At 41.0% G+C, this 19,092-nt stretch overlaps 4 protein-coding genes across 8 annotated transcripts in view; 2 read left to right on the top strand and 2 right to left on the bottom strand.

Annotated features, from left to right (window-relative positions):
- Window positions 1–1,377: 1,377 nt before the first annotated feature.
- arl16 (ADP-ribosylation factor-like 16) lies at window positions 1,378–3,234 on the bottom strand. 5 transcript variants are annotated; one of them, XR_004635140.1, is made up of 5 exons: window positions 3,032–3,234; window positions 2,556–2,622; window positions 2,342–2,458; window positions 2,127–2,242; window positions 1,378–1,976 (listed from the first exon to the last, which is right to left on the bottom strand). XR_004635140.1 is itself a non-coding variant. In XM_034711097.1 (5 exons), exons 2-5 carry the CDS (start codon window positions 2,543–2,545, stop codon window positions 1,811–1,813), a joined length of 327 nt encoding a protein of 108 aa, XP_034566988.1. In that variant the 5' UTR covers window positions 2,546–2,622; window positions 3,032–3,234; the 3' UTR covers window positions 1,378–1,810. The 5 variants fall into 5 exon arrangements, 4 of the variants coding, with proteins under 4 accessions (XP_034566988.1, XP_034566986.1, XP_034566987.1 ...); XM_034711097.1 differs by having other exon boundaries at window positions 2,417–2,458; window positions 2,543–2,622; XM_034711095.1 differs by having other exon boundaries at window positions 2,543–2,622; window positions 3,032–3,231.
- fn3krp (fructosamine 3 kinase related protein) lies at window positions 2,933–5,559 on the top strand. The gene is given in 11 exon segments (XM_034711093.1): window positions 2,933–3,491; window positions 3,493–3,561; window positions 3,845–3,913; window positions 3,915–3,969; window positions 3,972–3,996; window positions 4,136–4,157; window positions 4,159–4,176; window positions 4,178–4,229; window positions 4,409–4,491; window positions 4,626–4,753; window positions 4,857–5,559. Coding segments are annotated over 11 exon segments (630 nt in total). The 5' UTR covers window positions 2,933–3,419; the 3' UTR covers window positions 4,894–5,559.
- Window positions 5,560–6,930: 1,371 nt separating this feature from the next.
- tbcd (tubulin folding cofactor D) overlaps window positions 6,931–19,092 on the top strand; it is a 30,410-nt gene continuing 18,248 nt past the window's right edge. Inside the window, 14 exon segments of the mRNA XM_034711447.1 lie at window positions 6,931–7,444; window positions 7,547–7,597; window positions 7,688–7,785; window positions 7,926–8,027; window positions 8,174–8,320; window positions 8,469–8,524; window positions 10,874–11,006; window positions 11,729–11,774; window positions 12,229–12,361; window positions 13,414–13,432; window positions 13,435–13,561; window positions 13,647–13,707; window positions 13,820–13,894; window positions 14,051–14,145. Coding sequence (XP_034567338.1) covers window positions 7,261–7,444; window positions 7,547–7,597; window positions 7,688–7,785; window positions 7,926–8,027; window positions 8,174–8,320; window positions 8,469–8,524; window positions 10,874–11,006; window positions 11,729–11,774; window positions 12,229–12,361; window positions 13,414–13,432; window positions 13,435–13,561; window positions 13,647–13,707; window positions 13,820–13,894; window positions 14,051–14,145 — 1,327 coding nt within the window. The 5' untranslated portion in view covers window positions 6,931–7,260.
- On the bottom strand, window positions 14,252–18,445 carry znf750 (zinc finger protein 750). The gene is given in 6 exon segments (XM_034711346.1): window positions 14,252–15,158; window positions 15,253–16,096; window positions 16,099–16,386; window positions 16,389–16,425; window positions 16,428–16,547; window positions 18,222–18,445. Coding segments are annotated over 5 exon segments (1,839 nt in total). The 5' UTR covers window positions 16,524–16,547; window positions 18,222–18,445; the 3' UTR covers window positions 14,252–14,584.

Raw genomic sequence — 19,092 nt, 5'->3', positions numbered from 1 at the left:
CAAGAGTTTCTGTTTCTTTCCGTCTAGGCCTGAGTGCTCCTTCACCCAACAATCCATTCCAAACTGAGCCACCCAAACTAAGTCTGAATCAAATGGGTGCGGGCTCCATCTCTGCCCCTTCCAACCCTTCTTCACTTCCATACAGTGCCTCCTTGCCCCTGCCTATGAGCCACCAGCCCCCAAGCCTCCCCTCGTCACTCACTCACCCCACTCATCCTGGTCTGGAGCTGCCAGGGGCCCTCCCTGAGCCCTTGTTGCCCTTCTCTTCGGCCAGCGCTGAGGGATCACTGGCTGCACAGAACAGTCAAAACCCTTTCCTATGAGGGCCAAGAAAACTGGAGGGAAATGATTAGATAAGAGGGGGAATGCCTTCAGGTTATGCTCTTGAAACTTAACTCTTACTGAGGGCCAAACTGCAGACCCAAGGACCTTTGAGAAAGCCCTTTTCTTAGTTTTTTTTTTATAAAGTGGTATAGTACAATAACCCTTAGATTGATGCAAGCTGGTTCTGCTCCCCCTGCAACAGTCTCCCTGCTCCTTATGTCATGAATGCAGTAATTATATATAAAAGGGATGACACTTTTGTATCAGAAAGTATTAGTGTCACTGTGTCAAACACTCTTTAAGGCCATAGCACATTGTGAATTGACTTCAGTTAAAAACTCACACAAAAGCACAGTTTGATAACATTTTGTCTTGTAATCGCCAGGAAGATGTATTACCGCCTTTCAACTCATCGCCAAGCCTCCTGCTCACTCAGCTGTTTTTGGGATTGGCTTAGCTGCCCACCGCTGCTGTCATATACTCCAGCACCAGAAAAGAAAATGAACTTCTGATAACATACAAGAGTTGGAATCCTTTTCATTTCTTCAAATGTTGCTGCATCAACAAAGTGAACTTTGTGAGGCTTTTGTTGGACCAGATCTGATATGACTCATTCTTTCACACGATTTTACCAAACTGAACTGATATGCTGAATGAAAATACAATTTTGAAGGACTGTGCTTCTGAATTTACAATAACCAAGCATTACAAAATGTATGAATCATGAGTTTTACTCATTGCTTGTGAACCACTGACTCTCATCAAATATAAGGGTATAATAAGCACACTTCTCCATTCCTGTTGGTTTTACTTTTGTGTATTTTCTCATTTGCTGTGGCATCAATACCATTTATATGAAGTCATCTCAGCTGAGGCACACACCCAGTAACAGTTAGTATTTGTCGTGCTCTTTATGCCCCCTGATGGGAATGACTCATTACTACACTGCTACACAACTTGCATCAGTCATTCTGAAAAACTTCTGTCAACTCTCACACCAAACTAGTTATTAAAAATGTTTCTATGTATTTCAGAACACATTTAGACAGCACATAGAAGTAACAGAAGGTTTTATTTTAATATTAGGATAACATACAAATCCACTGACCACATTACAGGATCTAATCCAGCAGTCCCCTAGTTGTGCCTAAAGTTCAATGAGTAAAAATGACTGGTATAGATGATTGTTAGTCACAGAGGAGTGTTGAATTAACATATTTTACAACAGTTAATCAACAATTATTTCACCTTGCAGTGATATCACTGATATCTTAACACATACTTCTCCTCCCGTGCCACCATATCCACTGAATATGGTACCAAAGTTACACTATTAGCTGTGCGTCTCTTCACGTGTTGTCCTGTTTTTTCAGAGTCCAGCATTAAATGTCATAGAGATTTTGTGAGAACTGTTTGCACACTGAGGGTACTGACAGCTCTTTTAGAACTCTAGGTAGTCATATATATGGTTCAAACATAAGATTGTTCACTTCACTGCGATGTTCTCCAACCAAGTCAGCACCTCCTGCAGTCCCTGTCCAGTGCGAGCACTGAGTTCAAGTGATGTGATTGGCTGAGAAGCAAATGCAATGATGTCATCCATTCTGAGCAGGGACTTTAACTCTGTGAGACTCATAGTGCAAGGCATGTCTCTGCAGAATAAAGAACAAGAAAAACAAGAATCTGAACATATTCAGGAGCAGAACTATGATACCAGATTTATAGAACATTAAAATTGCTGATGCAAACATAATGTAGGGAGGCAGAATTAATATTAGAATTGTATATGCTTAGTATGTCACCTTTTATTGAAGAGGATAAGCACAGGGGCACGGCACAGAGGCTCAGCAGACAGGACTGAAAGCAGTTGGATGCAGGAGGAGGATACCTGGGCAATGTTGGATGGGTCCACCATGAACTATGAAAACAACACACAAACAAAAGTGTAATCCAATAATCCAAAGTCAGTGTATTCACCTTGTCAAATGTAGAGTATGTTTGTGTAGAAAGAGCATACAATGACAGAGGAGCAGTCTTTGTAGTAACATGGCCATATGGGGCCCATGCAGCCTCCCAGCTCTCTTAATGTCACCTTCTTCTTCTTCAGTGTCAGGTCTGTCAGGTTCGTCCCCACCTGTGGCGATTTGAAGAGATGGAATCATGACAGAGATGACTACCTCGTTAAAATTGAGCCTGCTAATGGATTTGAACTACCTGCCATTATTGCTTACTGTAGGCAGAGTAGAAGGGGGTGTTCCCCATTCACCTAATCCATGCAAGCTGAAGTGTAAACCAAATCTGTTAGGGAAAATAATCAATCAATCAATCAATCAATCAATCAATCAATCAATCTTTTTTTACACAACGACAATTCACAACAAATGTAATCTCAACACGCTTTATAAAAAGAGCAGATCTTGACCGTACTCTATGTTATTTTGTCACAAAGACCCGACATCAAGACAGGATAAACCAAGGCCAATCATACAGGCGAGACTCATCAGATTTATCCATCTTAATCCACCATGAGAGGCCACTTTGGCGGCGGTTAGCAAGTTAATTTGGCTAGGAAAAACTTCCTTTAACAGCAGACAGCTTGTGTAGTATAACCACGAAAGTCGCATAGTTAGTGGATATTACATCAAGCGCTCATCATCAAACGAAGTTAGCGTGCTTGCCAAATGCTTTAATATATAGTACTTCATACCGTTATTCTAAGTTCCAGAACAAAAGGCCATTTAGTTCAAAGGATATTTTGTAGTCGCTTCACAACAATGTTTTCCCGACGCCAGTCGCTCCAAGAGAAGACAAATGTTATTGCTGCTCAGTTCTATTTTAGCAAAGCCACTGCTAATGCTGTCGCTTGTAGCACAATATGCAGCCTAGTTGACACCATGGCGACGCTCACGTGACCCTATTACGATGCCGTGATTGGCTCAGTCATTTTCCGGCTGGTTTCTGATTGGTTACCGTAATAACGCGTACTGACATAACGGAAGCAAAACAAGATCATCTCTGAACTTGAGCTGCAACAATCCCAGTGTTTTGGTATACGCAGCTGTATAATTGCATTGGTCTTGGACTATCAGAAGACCATGGAGGCTAAGTTGAAGAAGGAGTTGGGGACAACCATGTTGAAGTCAACGGGTCACTCAGGAGGTGGATGTAATCAGCGAGGGCCAAAGTTATCATACTGACTCTGGGAGAGTGTTTGTGAAGATAAATCATAAGAGCGAGGTATTTATCTCCAATCTTCTAATAGTGATGATTACTAGTATAAGTTTGTGCCATGCTAACATGCATGTTAATACGTGGGAAAAGCAAACCAGTGAGAATGTGATCCAAAGGTCAGCTACACTTTCTGAAAGCCATTAAATATCACTCTACTCTGTGCACACATTGCAAAATGTAAACGCAATCTAACTGATGATTCTGTCAGTAAGACTATTTTGATCAGCACATTTTAGATAGCCCAGTAGACTCACACTCATTTTTTTTAAATGATGTTTGCTTTATTCAGGCAAAACTAATGTTTGATGGGGAGATGGCCAGTTTGGAAGCCATTTTTAAGACAGAAACCATCAAAGTCCCCCAAGCCTGTGAAGGTGATTGAGCTTGACACAAAAGGATGCATGTTTGTGATGGAACTCTGGACATGAGAGGTCTTAGCAAGTAAGAACTCTGTCATACAATTTGTATAGCCCTGCTTAGTACCAGTACCACTATTGGCACATTTTAGTAAATGGTACTGAGAAAGTAAAGGAGATTGTTTTGTTTACGAGTTTTTTTCCTTCCCAAACACAATGTATAGGTACTCAAAGCAACTTGGAGAGGAAGATGGCAGATCTGCATACTCCACAACAAGAGACAGTTGGAAACATTAAATAAAGAGCAGCAGACAGTGGGTAAGTTAGTTTGCCATTCAACTTAAGACTTACATTAGTAAATCCAAATGTTGATGAATGCACAAAGCCTCTCTCATACACCTACTATTACAAAAAAATATAACAGCTATCATTCAAATGCTTCATATTAAATGTGAGGTATTTGCTGATTAATTCACATCTATGATATGACTTGCACAGGAAAGGAGCTGGCCAGTCCGAGGTTGAAGCTGTTGAGAAATTTGGCTTCCATGTAAAGACATGGCTGGGATATCTACCACAGGTAAACATTTTAACAACGGCATAACTGGACTGTAGCCAGAATCTGTACATTTGTTGTGTCAAAGCATTTGAGATGTTGCAGTTTCCCTCGACAATTACCTCTCTACATTTCTTTTTCTTCCCTTACTTTCGCAGGAAAACGAATGGGAGAAGAACTGGGTGACGTTTTTCTCCAGGTGCAGACTGCAGCACCAGCTCAACATGGTGGAGAATGGAGAATCTTATGGAGACAGAGAGGCCGAGAACTATGGCCAGAACTACAGTTCAGCCTCACTTTGACCTAATCAGAAACAAAATATCACACATGTCTGCACGGATCTGTCAATTAACTATGTGCAACTTGCATTTTCTCTCTGATACTTACAGAGAAAGATACCCCAGTTTTTCACAGATATGGAAATAGTCCCTGCTCTTCTCCATGGAGATTTATGGGGTGGCAATGTGGAAGAGTGTGCAGATGGTCCAGTCATCTTTGACCCCGCTTCCTTCTATGGACATTCTGAGTATGAGCTGGGTATTGCAGGGATGTTTGGGGGCTTCAACAGCTCTTTCTACTCTGCATATTATGAAAGGATTCCTAAAGCACCAGGCTTCGAAAAGAGAAACCAACTCTACCAACTCTTCCATTATCTGAATCACTGGAACCACTTTGGTGGTGGTTACAGGGGCTCTTCAATAAGGATTATGAAGAATCTATTAAAATAGCTGTACAGACATTCCGTTGTGGGAGGCTCACAGTCTTAAACACTACCAAAGTATTACATTTAAGATAATATCATGACAGATTATTAGTTGACCAAAATTGGTGTGGCTTATTGTTAAAAAGACAAATTATATATACAGTATGCATCACAAAATATCTCCTGATCTGTCTGCTCAGCCATTACTTGCCTGCTGAAAAATAAGAAATAAAATGCATAGAATGTCTTCCATTAATCCACTAACAAGACTGCATACACTAATTCACTACATACACCCATGATGCTGTTTATCAGTAATGGCAATTATCCTTGTAAAATGTACTATCCACTGCATTAGGACCAATAAATCCTGGGATGATCAAAGTGTTTTTCTTGACCTACTGTGTTTTTCCAACTGTTAAGGCTCCTGTGAGGAGTTGTTGACTGGTTATGAAACAGACTGAAGATAAATGTGATGCCCCTTGACCACCAAAAGCAAATGATACCATTGACAGTGGTGGACAAAGTACACGGCTTCATTACTTAAGTCGAAGTATAGATTCTCCTGGTCAAATATTACTCCAATACAAGTGAAAGTTGTTCTGTCAAATTATTACTTGAGTTAAAGTACTGAAGTACTTGCTTTTAAAAATACTTAAGTATTCAAAGTTATTTTTCAGATATCTCAAAACTTTATATTTTCACAAAACACAAGTGTAGTCAAGAATACATAAGAGTACATTATGTTTATCTAGAAACCATTACTTGAAATCTCTAAAAACTATACTAGGAATAAAAACAGCAACTAAGTAACTCAAAGCACGGACAACTTAGTTTGAAATGTTCATCTGGAATGAAACAAATTTTATGTAGCTCAACATTCTTTCTCAGGTTGGACAACACATTTTTGTACGTTTGGGCAGAGTGGGTAACAGTGAGAACATTACGAACGCTATTTTATCATTCTTCATTTCAAAAACTTCTAACACGAGCTGAAGATATGGCCGTGGGTGCTTGTGGAGAATTATAGCCATCATTTCCGACCTCTAAATGAACTGCCTGATCTGAGGGAAATTTGCTCTGAGTTTGCTCCACGTTAAACCGTGGAGACGCATGATATACAGGTATGCCTAAACCACTGAGACAAACAGAACTACACAAACACATTTTACTGTCTTAGGGATCAGATTTCAGAAAAGAGAAGGAAATTCATGAGCTGACTTCGAAGCAAAAGTAGTGAGAAACTAGAGAATTGATAGAAATGTAGTGGAGGAAAAAGTACAATAATTGTCTTCTAAATGTAGTGGAGTAAAAGTGATAAGAATCCCTAAAAAACAATACTCAAGTAAGTACTGATACTCAAAAAATGTACTGAAGTACATTACTCAAGTAAAATTACTTTGTTACTGTCCACCACTGACCATTGATTATGACTACCATTTCCATTTTGGGATTTCAATGCCTGTAAACCGATGTTTCTAATATAAATCTCTGCTTTCTTGCATTATGGCTCTTAGGCTTTAAAAACACGTTTTATGCTTACATCAGATTCATTTTTTTTTTTCTTGTTGATTTCGTTATTTTTTTATTGGATCACATTTTTCTGGTTTAGAATCATATTCTCCAACAAAATGATTTCTATAAATAGACTAAAATATACAGTACTCCAAAAACATTGTGAGTATATGTTTAGAAATGAAATCTTGCACATTTGTTTCTTTTCTGAACACGCGGCCCGCGTTAGGCATGAACCTTCTCACATACCATACCGGGGCGGGGGACAAGTGCGCATGCGGGAACATCGTAACAGAGGGAGCAGAAACAGTTTCCTGGGTGTGCGCAGTTGAATCTATCTATTTTCGTGTTAAGTCGTTTTCATACGTATGATCTATTCAAACTATTCAAACGATACACTGTAGAAAGTTTATTACATTTAGTCTTTCCTCATGCTTTGTTTCCACTCCTTTTGTGAAGAATACATGCTAAAATCAGCTAGCTTTTTAGACAACAACAGTCGTGTAGCGGTGTTCCTGCATCATACGTGTAGCCTCCACACCTTAGACAGCCATTGAAGTCAAAAGATTAATACAATGGCTTTAATTGAGAAAGACAATAGGTCCTCCGGTGGTCAGGGAGGAGAATCGGACGCTATTGTACAAACATATGTATTAGGGGGCTTCAGTGAGAGCCGCGAGACCAGAGCTCTCATATCCACCCTGCCGCAGGTCCATGGGGACACTGTGCAAAGCGAGTCCACCATGCAGAGGTTCCTGGGTGAGACAGTCAACCTTAAAGCACCGTAATCTCTAAATGTCATTGTTTTTGGTGGGTAGCTGTTTGTTCTTAGCGTTTCAAAACAGTCATTTCCTCCCACAGTGATCATGAACAGATATCAAGAACAGCCTAATCTCCTGGACCCACATTTAGGTACATCATGATCTGTAGAAATTCAATTATTTGTAGATCCTATGATTCATTGGTAAGTTACTACACACTGTTCCCTTTCACTTACTTTAGAGTGGATGCTGAATATGATACTGGAGATTTTAAGGAGTGAGTCATCTCCTCCTTCATTGGTTCATTTGGGCTTCAAGTTTCTCTACACCATCTGTAAGGTCAGTCTATAATCACAGTCTGATTTACTTTAGCTGTGCCCTTTTTTTAAAAAAACAGCAAAGAAAACAGCTCTATAAGTAATCCTATTTGTGAGGACATCAATCAGGGTGTTTGTGTTTTTCTTTTCTTTCCTGGGCAGGTCAGAGGCTATAAAATCTTTATGCAACTGCTTCCACATGAAGTGGCAGATGTCCATCCGGTTTTGGACCTACTGTCCAGGCAGGATCCCAAAGACACAGAGGTGAGACCGGTATTACTTCACAATATGAAAAAAAAAATCTGAGCCTTCCAACAAACACTGGTGTGCATTTGACGCCCACAGGTCTGCAAACATTACTTTCAATATCTACTTTAACAAGAGTGTATTTTACCATGTACTTATTCCAGACTTGGGAAACTCGTTACATGTTGCTGTTGTGGCTCTCCATGACCTGCCTCATACCATTTGATCTATATCGTTTGGACGGTAATTTGGAGTCAGACAGCGGCAAGGCCAGAGAGTCCACCATGGATCGCATTCTAGCTATTGCAAAGGCATGTAAAGAATGTACTTAAACTTGAGTCTTTTACTGATGGATAATCTGCATGTTGAGGACTTGCTCTGTGTAATGGATTGATACAGTTATAAGATAGTCACTATCTGAAATCAAAACGGATAACATTCTTTATTCTTTTCTTCCAGTCTTATCTGCTTGTAAATGATAGTCCCAGGGATGCTGCATCTGTTCTTGTATCAAAGTAAGTGACCCACTTGCATGTAATAACCAAGTAATCACACAACTGGACTGGCAGACATAACATGCACAAAGTCATTACATTCCTGCTGACCTACCTACAGCTGCTGGTATTTGTTAGACCTGTGAGAGCATATTATCTGCCTGATATTATAACTATATTATGAACGTAAAGTCAGTCCTGACTTCCTTGAAACTTCACTTATTCAGTCATGATTGAGTATTTCATATTTCATATTTCATATATTGAGTATATTATCGGTATCGGCCAATATTGGCTTTAAAATGAACTATCGGATATCGGCCAACGTGCAGATATCCGCCGAGATAATTAACCGATAAAATAATGGGCTGCTGGACACATGTTGGTCTCATGTTTTAAGTTAAATTTGAATTTAAGCAGCAGTCTGCAAGGTACATGTAGCTGACTAATTTGGGCACATTTACTGTCAAAGAGTAAACCATTTTATTTAATTTGGGTTTAATTGGTGTACAGTTGCACTTTTCACGTGTTCCCTGTGAACAGAGGTTAGGTTTACTTGCTATGTCAAATGTGAAATTGGCCAAATTAGCCCTGGTTGTGGGTATTGTTATGATTGTCTCAGGAAGAGCATCATCCAAGTTTTAAGTAGGATGTATATTTTTGTATGGATTTTGTTTCAAAGCAATTGTCATAAATATGCAGTTTTAAGTATTAAGTATTTTTCTTATTTTGCACAAGAAATGAATATTACATAACAAATGTGAGAAGTGTACCACCATAATACTGAAAAAAAATATATCAGTATCGGTAATGGACTAAATGAATTGTAAAATATCGGCATATCGGATATCGGCACAAATCCAATATAATGTATCCCTATGAAATACACAACTAGGATACTCTAAGTTAAACTAGTAAGATGCAAGGTTTCTTAACTAGTTTCTTAAAATAACATAACAACCAATTTTTGTTTTGCTTGTAATATCATGAAATAAGATTGATATCTGGAGTTTTCAGGTCTGTTTGGCTATAAGCAGTCAAAGACATATTTTGTCCTATAATTAGACGATAAAACCCAGTGAGACTTAAGCATTTGCCAGTTAGTATCAGGGAGATATCGGTGGCTATCAGTGTTTTTTTTTTTAACTCGGGACTGTTTTAGTGTTTCCCACAAATTTGATTAACTGTGAATGTGGACAAAAAGTTAGTGCAGATAAAGCCAGAACTGCTTGAATGACAAGACAAGACACCCCTCACCCAAGGGATCAAACAATAATAATAATTTAATACCATTATGTAAGTGATGATGCCTGAACAGGTGTCACATTATCAGAAATGTGTGGACAACAGGAGATTGAGTGTATATTTCCTGACTATGGACACTACAGAAGGCAATCAGAATCTTAAATAACTGGCAATAGCTCTGATTTCCTGCTGAAGCTTGGAGACTGACTTTTGCATGGAACAAAATTCCCTGCTATCCCACAAAGTTACGATGCAATGGAATCACTGTTCACAACACCACTTAATAGAACATGTCTTTGATGGGACTGGCAATGAGAGATATTTTTAGTACGCACTGCTCAGAACAATCGGCTGAGCTATGAGCCATTAACTCAATACTTGCGTGGTTATTGTTTTGTCGTTCTAGTTTAAAGTGAAACTGAGAGAAATATATTGTAAACACGCAATTATATCTGTTTTTTTACGATGGCGTATTAGGGCCACTTAAAGATATTAAAAAAATAATAATAATTTGAGAAAGAAAACTTGAAATTCGTAAGTTTTTTTCTCGGAAATTGACTAATTCTAATTTATTCTTGTTGGATAAACGCAATCCCCTCCTCCAGATCAGTGTGCTGCTTTCTTCTGAACAGCCCCAATATACGTCAATGTCTTTTCAAAGTCCGGATGCTTATAATAATGTGATGATTCTGGGCTAGAATCAGTAGTATCTCCTTTTCGCTGAGTCCAAGTAGGAAGTACAATTTGATGTGGCTGCCAAGTAGGTCCATGATGCAGTGAAATGGACAAAGGGCAGCTTGAGTTTGATTTCTCACAGATTTTCGTCTTTAAAAACTAAAAATGTCAAGTATTTTCTTGAAAAACTACAACTTTATAATATTAAGTTTTTTTCCTGAATGTATGCTTAAAATAAAAATAAAATAGTCTTTCTAAGTGAATTTGTGTCATTTTCAAAGTTTGTTGTATAAATCAAAGCCAGATATAATTCAGAGGTTTTGACTGCAATTTCTTTTTCAGCCACTAGATGGAAATGCTGTTCAGTGAATGTCTTAACTGGTGTCTGCGTTTGTTTACCCTCATGAACGCTTTCTTTCTTTTCTTGTTTTACTGCTCATGACTGCACAGGTTCATGACACGCCCTGATGTGAAGCAAAAGTGCCTTGGGGACTTTTTGGACTGGAGCCTCACCACTGTATCTGAAACCAACGACCAGTCCATGAGAGACATCATGGTCCTGGACGGAGCTTTGCAGTCTCTGGTAAACTCTCAGACAGCAATCACACTGAAGGCTGTGTTGTTGAGCGCATGCCTGTCTGTCTGTTTGTGTTTGATGTTAGTGTAATCAGTGTGCAGTGTTGTATCAAAACCTGCACAAGAGCAGACATGACTGGTATGTCTCACACAATGCCTCATGTGGTTTTAGCAGGTGTGTAATACACCTGCTGCGTGTGTGTGGGATCTGCTGCTTCAAGTGACTTATGTCAGTTTAATCCAACGCTTTAAGCTAAACGGTTCCTCAGCAAATAAGAACACATGGATCATCGCACATGGTCCAAAAAGAGACCCACTTCTCCACATTTTCAAACCACTTCCTGTGAGCTAAGGTATTGTAATGCAGCCCTGAGGCGGGTTCATTAGCTTCATATCGATGGCATCTAAACTGGCATGACATGTTTGGAAGTGTCCTTTGTGCTTAATTTCTTTAAAGTGTACCTGGCTCCAGCTCATGTGTCGCTTAGGGCACTCAAAACTGGCTCTGTTTGTTCAGTCAACAAGCTTAGAGGAGCTATACTTGCAGGGTTTTCATTTTAGTGTTTATTTAGAAGGTTAGGTTTTGTACTGATTCAAGATTAAATGGCTGAGGACAGATACGCTTGTAAGAGGATTATGTTTTGTGTTCTTTTTTATTGCTTTTTAACTGTCATAATGTATGGCACCTTCCAGCAGAATCTTAATTTGTTTTCTTGTTTGTGTTTCTAGGCCAAGCTTTTCAAACACGGTAAACGAGAAGACCTCCTCCAGTATGGTACGTTTGTTTTTCTACAGCGAGGTGATGACTTTAGAATTTACTCTCCACATGGAAGTCAAAGCACATACTGCATTTTGTCAACAAGAGTTTTTTGTTGCATGTGACTGTCACACTTGTTGTCTCTGTTCAGCTGCTTTCGCCTGTGGTAACAGAAATATCTGTGTTCACAAATCTTATCTAAAAGTCTCTGCCAGAGGGGGGAGGTTTGAATTCAGACACCAGGGGATATTTAATCACATATGGACATTTCTGTAGCATCCATCTAGTTATAGAAATAATGTGTTTATTTGTTGTTGGCACACTTATGATAACCAAGCATACTTTTGTAAACATTTACCTCTCGTTTGATCCCTCTAAAAACATGTACCATATCATTCTGTATACATTTATGAACTAATTAAGCTCCAGACAACTCTACAACCGATTATATGATTTTTATTTGATCTATCAGCTCCCACAGTCCTTCAGTGCCTGGAGAAGAAACATCTATCAGACAGCAGTCAGGCCATGCTGCGGAAACTTGGCGTCAAACTCATCCAGAGGCTTGGACTCACCTTTCTAAAGCCACGTTTGGCTTCTTGGAGGTCAGGAGACATACCAACTGATTACATTAATGTTGTAATTTGATCTCCAAACAAAGCAGAGCTGATTATTTTTAATGAATAATGAATTCATTTCAATTTTCTGCTTATTAAAATGTCTAAAAAGATTTAAAATGCAAATCGCAAATGTCCACAGCTTTATTTGATGTCTTTAAATTACTCCTTTATTCCCACAAGAGGTCCAGGGTAGTAAATCCATACAGTTAGAATCTGTGGATGTGTGAAAATGTTGTTATTTTGCTTGAAAATGTATGTTACACTGATCACTTATACAAAAAATGTTATTATTTACTCTCAATGAACTGATCTTTTAATTGAAGAGTCTTTGCAGCTCCAATCCATAGTCAGCCGACACAAGCTGTACCACACAGTACGGTGCATTTACAGTAGGGATGCACCGATCCTACTTTTAGGTCCCTATACCGATATCGATACCTGGGCTTTGGTATCTGCCGATACCGATACTAGCCCGATCCAATCCCGGTATTGATTTGACAATCTCTATTCCTTAATGTGAGGATAGAACCATGTTTTGGCAACCTCAGACTTGTCTGACTTTGTAAACCCAAAATAAACTAAACTAAACTAAACTGAACTGAACTGAACTGCAGAGCCTCTGTGGTTATCCTCCATCGTGCTCACCGGGCAAAACTGTACAGACAGGCCGGCGCTGATGACGTAGGAGACACACATGGCTGTTGTAAACACAGAAAAGCATAGAACTGAGTTGAATAGATCTGCCATATGGATCGGCACTATATATCGGCCCCTTGTCACCGATATCCGATCTAGCTTTTTGAGGTCCGATCTATCCAATATCCAATACCCAGGATCGGATCGTGCATCCCTAGTTTACAGTAAACATACTTTGTTAGAGCTAAGATATGTCCTCCACTCATTTGTTAATTGCCCAAAGGATGTCTCCTCATAGATATTATTTCAAAGCACTAATGTCATAAATGTCACAACACGCTTTATGTCTTTGGTAAGCACAGACCTTAAATGCCTAAAGGTAAAATTCTGCTTGTTTTCAGGTACCAGAGAGGTAGCCGGTCTCCCTCGCAGCAAACCTCTTGATGTCCCAGTCAGAAGCAGCTGCTGGTGCTGTTACCCCTGACATGGAGACACAGGAACAGGAGGAGGAGGACTATGACATTCCAGAGGAAGTGGAGACTGTTATTGGTCAGTTTCAGGCTTCATGCAGTTTAATGTAAATGTTTGTTATTGCGATATCTCTGTTCTGAAATTGTAACGTGTTATTTCTCAGAGCATCTCCTGGTGGGGCTGAAAGATAAGGAGACGATTGTGCGATGGTCTGCAGCAAAGGGGTAACAATGTGCTCATATGTCACCAAGCGACCTTTTTGCTGCATGTCTAGAGTGCACAAATACTACAATGTCTATGTGTTAAAATAATCATCTGTTTTATGTAACCCTGCAGCATTGGGAGGGTGACTGGGAGGCTTCCCAAAGAGCTGGCAGACGAGGTGGTTGGATCAGTACTGGACTGCCTCAGGTAGTTTCACACTGGAGGCACACTGGCTCTCCCTTCTTGTCACTTTACGCTCTTCATCATTACTTGATATTTTATTGTATTTTCAAGCAGACTAATATTCCACTTACATTATAATGTTTGACATTTTTGTGTCTCTGTGTGTTATTCATTTTCTAGCTTCCAGGAATCAGACAATGCTTGGCATGGAGGCTGCCTGGCACTGGCAGAGCTGGGTAGGAGAGGCCTGCTGCTGCCTTCCAGATTGACAGATGGTATGTGTGAACAAATACTTATCAGGAAATAGGTACCATCGGACAATTAAGAGTTGTAAGCAATACATTTATTCAACATATATACATTTACTGTACAGTAGCACATTCTGATGTAACGTTTTTACCTTACAAAAAAAGGTCCAGCTTTAAATATTAAGAACCCAAACAGAAGTTTCACCTTTTTCAAATCAAGTGTGAGAACAGTACATAAAGAGCACCATCCAGTGACAACAAGTCTGTGTAATAGTTTTCTGGCAGTGCTATACAGTAGATATCATATCATCACATTTGTCCTGTTTTGATTTTCAGTGCTTAATTAAAACTTTTGCATTAATTATCAACAAGTTCATCTTCAGGCTTCAAGTTCAGGCTTGTAGCAGTGAAGGTTAGATAGGATCTGTCCTTGTTACAGAATATTCAAACAGTCTGGGTTTAGCTGTTAGCAGCAGCGAGGCCTCCTCCTGAGAGCCCGCTGTGCTGCGTTAACTCTCTTCTTTGGTTTGTGGCAGTTGCTGTCAACCGGGCCACTGTTCGCCCTCTTCACGCCCGTTGCTTTAGACTTCTGTTTGGTCCTCTTCTTCGGAGGGTCCGGCTTTTCAGTCTCTGATGGCACATCAGTGGTGCTGAAGTCGCGTGAAGAGGCAGCAGAGCTCGCAATGGCTAGCTGACAGAGGGCAAGTGCAGCGGTCTGCCTCTGGTCACACGTCTCGTCCTCCTCCTCGGCGTCTGACCCCTGCTGAAGAGCGTCTGAAGTGCCCAGGGCAGGCCTGTGTGCAGGGCTGTCGGAAGAAGCTTGCAGGCTGAGGTTTAGGGGCAAATCAATTGTCTTTGATTCTTCCATGTCAATGCAGCTCTGTCTGTGGTCAGAGGGAAGGCTGTCTCTCTCCTGGCTTCTAATCGAAAGATTAAGGGGCATCAGATCTTCTCTGTTGGCCTCGGTTTCCTTTTCTGATGTTGTCTCTGGACACGGCTCGGATACAGACGTAGGAGAAAACTTGCTGTTCTCATCTGATCTGAAAATGTTAGCATAAGAGAAAGAAATGAGTATCATATTTTCATATTTGCAGCTCAATAAAGTAAAAGATGCATTTCTAAATCAGTACTCACCCTCCATCCACATGCATGTTTCTTAACTGCAGCAAGCTTTCTGCAGACTCCTCTCGTCTCTCGTCAGATTCGGTGGGTTGCACAGCATTAGCTGTGTGTCCTAGTTGGGTGGATGTCTGTGACACACCAATGTTGGTGTATTGGGCAGCCTCTGTGTCTCTCTGTATTAAGTGTGCATGACTTGGTCTGTCAGGGGACCCTAAGGCAGAACAGCCCTCTTTAGGACTTAGCCTGGTTTCCTTCTCCCCACTCTGCCCGTGGGTGCCCTCCTCTTGTGTGGATGTGTTGAGGCTGTTGTGACTGGGATGTGAATGCATGTAAAAGTCATATTCCTTAGGCCCCATTGTGAGGCCATAAATGTCCAAAGGAAGATACCTGGGTCCTGTGATGGGCATGGAGAGCTCATGGGGTCTGTACAGGGTGTAATGTAGAGGGGGGCCTGCATTGAGAGGGTGGCAGTATCTGTATGGGTACGGGGGAAAGAGGTGAGGTGGAGCGATGGGTTGTGGCACAACAGGCCTCTGAGGATCCAAGAACTGTGGCCGGAAAGAGGGAGAGTTAGACTCGCTGACGCTGGGGTTTCCTGAAAGGTAGTATGGTGGATAGAGTGGACGGTCAGGGAGGAGGTAAGGAGAGTATTCAGGAACCATGGGAGGGGGGTATGGTTTTAAGGGAATAGATGGTGACATCGTGCCCCACGGGAAGCCTGGGTGGTTAAAAGCAGCCACAGGAGCTTGCGACTCCTCTGCTGACTGCTGCACAGAAGGCTTGAAGGCTTCTGCGCAGTCATTTTTGGGTGTGACAGGCGAGAAGGCAGATGGGCGCGGCAGAGACTTGGCCGTCACTGCTCTCCTTGTTCTCTCTCCTCTGTCACTGTATTTGATTTTGTCTCACTCTGGCCGTCCTTTAAGGAGTGGACTGTCACGCCCACATCTACTTCTCAGTGTCCTCTCTGCTCTCGTCGTTTGTCCTCCTCGTCTCTCTGTTCCTCAGGGCTGTCGTTTTGTACTGCAGGCGGGGGGCTTGGACTTTCCCTTGATTTTAAAGGGACCCCTTTTGCCACAGCTTTGACTTGTCGGGCTGCTGTGCCAGTTTTCTGTGACATGAGGGAGATGGAGTTTTTACACAAGTGGATTTCATGTGTTGAAGAGAATGGGACTTTTCATTGCAGGGTGGAAAGGACACTGGAAACACTGGTACGTGAAGGGCTTGCCTGGCGGTCGAGGAATGTAGTGTGGCCTTTTGGGCTTGCGTTCCTGAACAGCTTCCATCTTGAAATGAATGATGCAGATTTTCTAAAAAGAACAACAAAACAAGCACATTACATTAATAAACAGTGACGTAGATATATACGTAATTGAGAAGATGCCGTTACAGCACAAGAGACAGGCGTAAGAGTCACCATTGAGTCATTTCAGCTTCCAATCCTCACTAAGCTTACTGTCTGAACTATCAGGCCAAGAGTTGTTTGACTGGTTCATGTGGAGAGTGTCTCACAGTGGAAGGTTTTTCTGCTCCGTGTTTCTTTAGCTGCACAGGCAGAAAAATCTCAAGCTGCACAAAACGCCGCACCCTCAGGCTAATGTATTCCTCCAACTGTTGATTCAAACAGGGATGCACACCAACCAGAGAGATCACTATATATGAAAACCTGTCCTCTGTATGCAAAACCCACATGTTTGCATAGCTGCACTCAAGTCTTAGTGCGTTTTTTTGGTGATTGGCAGCTTCCTACGAACATCCCTGCTCTGCCTGCCTGCCTGTTAACCCGCCCATGTGTTCTGATATCACCGGATTAATTTGTCCTGTCAAGTATAAGAGCTGCTCAGGTACCAGGTAGGCAAGTGTCAGGCAGACTAGGCACCTACTAACACGGGCCTCGAGGGCATGCAGAGACATGCTCTCTCTCTTAACCTCTCTAAACTCTTCGCTGTCGGCGTGGGAACTACCAGCCACCTGCTTCCCATGACTACACCTGCAGGATGTACTCAGCTACCAGTCGTCATCATTTGATTATTTGATGAGCTCATCAGCTCTGGATGTACACATACGTATGAGGAATATTTTTTGATAAATCTCCCTGTAAATGTTCCAGGAGATGTGGTTCAAATGAGCCGTTTCAGTAACACAGTGAAGTGAGCAGCATCTGAAATTAAATGCTCCAGGTTTGCCTTTGAAATGAAACATCACCTTAAGCTGTGAGTTAAGTGCTGCTGGGCGCTTCACACGAGAGGAACCTGCTTGTCATGCGCTGTCGCAAGAAGTGGTCCCCTCAAGTTCTGGTGCAACTGTAGTGGACGCAAAGCACTCCCTCTTAAGGGGAAAAAATCATTTGAATTCCCTTTAAAAGAGAGAGTTTCTTACATTTGAAGTATCCACCTGTCAAAATGTTTTGTGTTTTTTACAATAAATCTATTTTTTCCTTATTAAACTAAAAAAATATATTTGATATCCATAAGCTCATATCATCTGTATAATTATAAAAAAGGTAAAAACAAAAACAACAACAACCAAAAATTAGTATGTTGTCTGAAAAGTATGTGACTCTTTCAAGGATTCGCTAAAGAGGCCAGGTACTCTCAGTACGACCCGTGCATCACTGCAGCAGAGCAAGCAGGGTGATAGTTCACATCCAGAGGTAACAGGTGCGCACACAGCACAGTATAATATACTTTACTTGACTACACCAACCAAGTTCAAGGATTCGCTAAAGAGGCCAAGGTACTCTCAGTACGACCCGTGCATCACTGCAGCAGAGCAAGCAGGTGATAGTTCACATCCAGAGGTAACAGGTGCGCACACAGCACAGTATAATATACATTTAACTTGACTACACCAACCAAACTAGGAAACACTTCACACATTATTTTACCTTCGTTATCACAGAAACACTTTGACAAAGTGTAAAATAATTCTATTCAATATTACACCACTTCCCTTGTTAATAAAGGCATTATAAAAACATTTACCTGTTCTGGCCTCCAGCAGCAGTATCCTCTCCTAAGCCTGACCCACAGTCCACAGCCAGCCTTAGTATCAGGTCAGGACGCCCGCTCCACCAACTGCTCAAAGTTCAGAGTGTGTCAGTTAGTGTGTGATGTTGCATTAGTGTGCTTATTTGGTTAGTTGTGTGGTGAGTTCCTTTTTCTGAGGTGTTGTCTTACTAGTGGGTGGGGCTTCAGGCCCAACAGCAGGGCCCTGAGGCAACATTGATGTACCTGATATTAGTCAGGCCTCAAGCGATGATTTACATGATGAGGAGGGGTGGGGGCTCTCTCTCCTTCTTCCTCTTTTCCCCTCTTTGTACATCTTTTGGAAATGACAGGATTTTAACGAAGGTTCTTATATAACCGGTGACATGTCAAGTTTACTATACGTTTATCGGGATCAACATGTTATTGCATTCCTTTTACTTCACTTATGACAATTGTGAGCAGTGTTATAACTCTTAAACCACTTACCTCCCAAATTATAACCATGCACAGAACTCTGAGCTTCTTGTTCTGATCATTTATGCAAATCAGATTATTCTCACATTGAAAAGAAGGAGGTGGGCTGGCCTTATTTGCAGTCAGTTTGAATAAACAGTCTCATCTAGAAATTGATCATCCGACGCCCCTGAATATGTACATCTGCCTCATGCATATTCTTCTACCCTGCTTTTTAATCACTTCTTCTAAATCCTGTCAAGTTGCTGTATTGTTTCTTTAAATGCATGCAAACTGGTGTGAGTATTAAATCTCAAATGTCACCACATTTTGGAGGAGCTAATAATACAGTAATAATGTTTAATTCAACCTGTTTCCTCAGTGTTGGATGTGAATTAAACATCCAAGATAT

The sequence above is a fragment of the Notolabrus celidotus genome, chromosome 20 (genome assembly GCF_009762535.1).
Source record: "Notolabrus celidotus isolate fNotCel1 chromosome 20, fNotCel1.pri, whole genome shotgun sequence".
Taxonomy (NCBI): Eukaryota; Metazoa; Chordata; class Actinopteri; order Labriformes; family Labridae; genus Notolabrus; species Notolabrus celidotus.
Note: the sequence above shows the minus strand (reverse complement) of the source record. Positions and strands in the feature narration are given on the sequence as shown.

What these genes read in the sequence shown, in the direction of transcription:
- arl16 (XM_034711095.1), bottom strand. An exon ending in AAGACTGCTCCTCTGTCATT is followed by an intron (nt 2,243 to 2,341) that starts GTATGCTCTTTC and finishes TTGTTTTCATAG; the next exon opens with TTCATGGTGGACCCATCCAA. An exon ending in CTTATCCTCTTCAATAAAAG is followed by an intron (nt 1,977 to 2,126) that starts GTGACATACTAA and finishes TTTATTCTGCAG; the next exon opens with AGACATGCCTTGCACTATGA.